This window comes from Rhinolophus hipposideros (assembly GCF_964194185.1).
Source record: "Rhinolophus hipposideros genome assembly, chromosome: X".
Classification (NCBI taxonomy): Eukaryota; Metazoa; Chordata; class Mammalia; order Chiroptera; family Rhinolophidae; genus Rhinolophus; species Rhinolophus hipposideros.
The window spans coordinates 119,804,920-119,809,963 of record NC_138046.1 but is presented as its reverse complement, the minus strand read 5'-3'; the positions used below and the strand labels follow the sequence as shown (position 1 = coordinate 119,809,963).

Sequence of the window (5,044 nt, the reverse complement as noted above, 5' to 3'; positions counted from 1 at the left end):
ATTTTATGTTTGACATAAAATGTTTGACATTTTAGTTAATGCCAAACACTAAAATATTTTTTTGGATTTTTTCAACCCTTTTTCCAATTAATAATAATAATAATACTAGTAACACCAAGTGTTTACTGTCATGCACTGTCCTAAGCATTTAGGTCTCCAAACAACCCTGTGAGGTAGGTACTAAAATTATCCCATTTTACAGATGAGAAAAGTCAGGCACAGAAAAATTAACTTGGTGAGGGTCACACAACTCTTAAGAATATTCCTTTAGCTTGCATTTCCTTTCATCTGTCCCACCTTCTTTTCATTCTCTCTAGGTCCCTGACAAGCTGGTGAGACGAACCCAATCTAGTAGGCCTCCCTCTCTCACCTTTCCTCTCTATCTTCCTAAGGCTGCGTTGTTATCAAGCTAGAAAGCCTCCAGATTTCCACTTTACAGATTTCCACTCCTCCATCTCCTTTGGAGACAGTGTTTCAGCAAGGCCTAACCCTTTCTAAGGCAAAGGCCTTGAGGAGAAGAAGTAACGAGCTATCATCAGGACACGGGGGAAGAAGATTCTTGACAGCAGCAGGTTGAGGGGGAACTAGAGTCCCTGAACCTACAGACATGGTATCGGTACACTGCATCTGCCTGCTGAACCCGGCCAAAAAATGCACCTGCACCATCTTTTGAGTTTTCACAATGAAGTGGACTCTCTTCAGGGGAAGGCAAGGGGGACATGTAACCAGAGAGGTGACATCCTGTGCCTGCACCGAAAGGTCCAGTGTCCCCATTGGGAGAGCAGAATGGCAGCCACCCACCCGCCAGAGCATGAACTGGGGAACCAGATGGTCAGCTGCCCCTCCTCTGTTCCCCACTCTACTCCCAGGAAGAAGGAAATCAAGTGAATGAAGAAATGGGGAAGTCTGAGCTGCCCCTGCAGTGTCTTTAGGGGTCTATATAACAGTTGACTATAATCTCCTGTGAGACAAAGCCTCTGCCATAACCATGATTAGCAAGGGGTTTCTGGAAACATTTCCTCAGGATGCAGAAAGGGAGGAGTACTGTGCATACTGTTTTGCATCTCAGAACAATCTCAAGTAGGTCTTTTCCCTTTCCCATGCCCATTGCTGGCCCAGGGCGTGGTATTTGTGACTAGTTTCAGCAGCCAGGAGGACCATAGTACTGAGTCAGGTGCCATTTTGCAAACTGCTCCTTGCTACCTAAATCTTCCATATTTCCGGATGTAGCTTAGAAACGCACTTCTAAAATGTCTTGTGCTGAAAAGCCTTCCTTCACAATATAGACTTCGATTTCTAAATTTAATCTTCAGAGTTTCAAGATAATGGGATTGCAGTCTGGCATTCAACACGGGCCTCCTTGGCAATCACTTTTATAATTTAGGAAAATAAGGACCATGCAAGTAAAAGAACTCCCTATTGTTAGGCAGCAAGTCAATAGTAGAGCTTGAACTTGACTTATTTTTATAAGAGAGAGACGTTGCACTCTATAAACTCCAGATAGATTAACCTCAAACAAGCAAATATTCCGGTTATTTGACTTGGGTGCTCACAAAAATTACAGCGATCAAAAAAATATGCATATCACAGTGAAGAAACTTTTTAAAAAAAAATCACTTAAGGGTGCTTTATCTCCCACCCAAGTCACCAAAAAACGCTATGGAGGAGACAAAGAGGGCCGGGTGGGGCGAAGGCCCTCCACTGGCCTGAAAGCTGAGTCACACGAATCGCACCCCTGCAGTGAGGGAGGCCCTCCTGCCAGGGACACCGCACCCTTGCTTGGAGATGGTTATATCAGACAAAGCCGGATTCGCAGTAAAGGAATGCCTGTCTCCCTAGGTGCCACTCAGGCCCTTAGTTATGCTGCTCCGGTCCCCAAGAGCAGGTTTGCGCGGCTGTTATAAAAATCCAGTATGATAAAACAGACAAAAAGGGGTAAAGTGCATTGTGAAGAACGTGTTGGAGGGTGGGGTTTTGCTCGTTTTATTAATATTTTTCCATCCTCGCGGTTAAGGTGCTTTGGTGGACATGGGACGGGGGGGGGGGGGGGGGGGGTTGGGGAAAACGCCAGTGAAGCCACGAGACGACGTGCCCGAGACACGGAGTGAAAGAGTTAAACGGGCCGGCGGGTGACATCACCTCATTTACATAGGAGCGCGCATATAGCTGCGCCCTGCGCACCCCGCCCGGCACTCCGCGACCGCCACTGAGCAGATCGGATTCTACTCGTTCTCGCGCCTCGCGCCTCGTTCCGGTGAGCCACGGGGCCCCTGCCTCCAGTCCTCGGGTCGGTCCCTTTCCCACCCGGCGCTGTCATCCCTAAAGCCGAATCCCCGTGGCCTCCCGGGAAAGGCTGCCTTGGGGGACTGGCGGATGCCAAACGCTTTCAGATGCTGGGTAACGGGATGTCGGGAGCTGGGCGATTAAAAAAAAAAGCCAAAAACCTAGCGTTTTGCTATGCAGCTTCGAGGGAACATTTTTCCCCCTCTCCCACCGCCCCCCCCGAAGGCATTCTATTGTACATTACCTTTTAGGCAGTGCTGAATCTGGAACAGAACGGTCCTTTGTTCCAGCTCACACCCACCCGAGCCCGGAGCTGCAACAATTGCCATTTTTCGTCCAGCCTCGGATGGCTTCGTGGGCTGTATGGGTCCGGGTTTATGGTGTCTGGGCAGTACTGCGAAGTGTTCATAAAGTCGCTCTTGCAGGGCAATGTGTGCCGAGGCTGCCTGGCTGCCCCTCGCTGCAGAGGAAGGAGGATTTAGGGTGTGGGGCAGCTCGGCGCGGCTGGCTGCATTGTTGCGCGCGGGTGAGGAAGTGGGGAGGGCGGTGGTCGGAGGCGCCCGCTGCAGCTGCCGCGCCTTTGTGGCCGGGGTGAAGCACGGGCCGCGCGTTTCAAGGAGAGAGCACCTATAGAAAAGAGGAACGCTGCACACTGGGCTTCGTTTTAACAATTTTTACTCGATTTTCTCCTTAAGCTTGAAATAGCTTCACTGTTCTCTACTAGCTAGATTTTTATGTTGAAGCGCCGCAATCAACAACTCACAGCGGTCAATTTCGTTATTCGGAATGATTCGTCCTCCTTATGTGAGAGCGATCTTCCCAGTCTGGTCCCCCGCGTTTCGAAATGTTGAAAGGGGATCCTATTTTCTGTAGAAAGAAGTATCTTTAGCCCTGAATGAAAGCAAAAGGAGGCGGAGGTGGGGTTTCAGGCAGGAGACGCGAGGGGAAAAGCGCAATTCTGAGCCGGGAGAAACGAGGCTGGGTGGCTTCGCTCTCACCCTCCCTCCTGGCTTTGTATCTGCAGCTTCCTTTGCAACCATGTCTGACAAACCCGATATGGCTGAGATTGAGAAATTCGATAAGTCGAAATTGAAGAAGACAGAAACGCAAGAGAAAAATCCACTGCCTTCAAAAGAAAGTAAGCGCCCCCCTCCCCAATCCCTTCTTGAGAAAAGGCTGGGCGGGAGTGGCGGGTGGGTCGGAGGGAGGATGGGAGGGGCAGGGGGATGTGGGGGGGGAGGGCGGGGGAGGTGCCGACAGTTTCAGGATGAATGTGGCCTGGAAAGCTTAATTAAAGATTGTTTTGCAGCCAACAAACACGGGGCTTCGATAATTTAATGATGAAATGTTTAATATACCATATTAATATACGTATAATTTTATCTGTTAAAATATTCTATTATATAAACATTCATGATGAAGTGCCTATTGATACTTGTAGATTTTTGTGATTTGGAAAGACGTTTTAAATGAAAGTACTATAATCTTACACTAGTCTACACTGAATCGATCTAACCTGCCCCTTCCATCTTTTTTCTTCCCGGTCACAGCGATTGAACAAGAGAAGCAAGCAGGCGAATCGTAATGAGGCACGCACCGCCAATACGCACTGTACATTCCACAAGCATTGCCTTCTTATTTTACTTCTTTTAGCTGTTTAACTTTGTAAGATGCAAAGAGGTTGGATCAAGTTTAAAATGACTGTGCTGCCCCTTTTCACATCAGAACTACTGACAACTGAAGGCCGCACCTGCCTCTCCCATATGCCTGTCTGGCTGGCAGGGAAGGAAAAGAACTTGCATGTTGGTGAAGGCAGAAGCTGGGTGGGACGACAGTGAAATCTAGAGTAAACACCAAGCTGGTCCAAGGTGTCCTGCAGGCTGTAAAATGCAGTTTAATCAGAGTGCCATTTTTTTTTTGTTAAAATGATTTTAATTATTGGAATGCACAATTTTTTTAATAATGCAAATAAAAAGTTTTAAAACCTGGTTGGTGTGACTGGTGTCTGGAAGGAGCGGCTTATTGGTAGATGAAACCTTTGGAAAAGGGCCTGCCTGTTCTCACTGGGGAGCGATAAATGACAAACATCTGTTAATTGGGGTAAATTCCCAGAAGACAGAAATGGGTTTCACCCGGCACCTGGGTATGTGAAATATCTTCATCTATGCTAGGTAATTGGAAGGTCATTTAGGCTGGTTGAATTCCTAGTATGAGTTGTATGAAAACGTTGATACAAATAGATTTGCAATTCTTACAGGGTTTGATAAGCTAATGATGAATTCATGGTATCTGATCAAGAAAGTGAAGGTGGTAATAATTCACAGCACAGTATTTTAGGTGTCAAATTGAACTTGGTTCTTTAGCCAATTACCAACATTGACAAAATAGAATGGAAATCTAATTGGAAGGAAAGTACACTTTTTTATTTTAATTTATTAGTTTCAGGTGTACAAGACAAGGTACTACTTAGACGTTCATCATTTATATCCCTCACACTGTGAACCCCCCTCCCCCCATCCACTATCCCTCCGACCTCACACCGAGCCATCACATTATATATATAAAATTATAGTTGGCATAAGGAAAGTACATTTTTAACAGCTGCTTTATGAAAATTCAAGACACGTGTTTCCTTATAGCTGGTCCCAATTCAGTATTTAAAATTGCTTTAAGAAAATAAGGGCATTTATGATAAATGAGGATTTTAAAATTGAATCTTAATTTGAATAAAACTTGGGCTTTCAAAGACACTAGCAGAACA

At 46.3% G+C, this 5,044-nt stretch overlaps 1 protein-coding gene across 1 annotated transcript; it reads left to right on the top strand.

Moving 5' to 3' along the window:
• The first annotated feature begins 2,152 nt into the window (after window positions 1-2,152).
• TMSB4X (thymosin beta 4 X-linked) lies at window positions 2,153-4,271 on the top strand. Its single transcript, XM_081042279.1, has 3 exons — window positions 2,153-2,254; window positions 3,308-3,421; window positions 3,834-4,271. The coding sequence occupies exons 2-3, from the start codon at window positions 3,322-3,324 to the stop codon at window positions 3,866-3,868; spliced, it is 135 nt and encodes a 44-aa protein (XP_080898405.1). The 5' UTR covers window positions 2,153-2,254; window positions 3,308-3,321; the 3' UTR covers window positions 3,869-4,271.
• The last annotated feature ends 773 nt before the right edge of the window (window positions 4,272-5,044 follow it).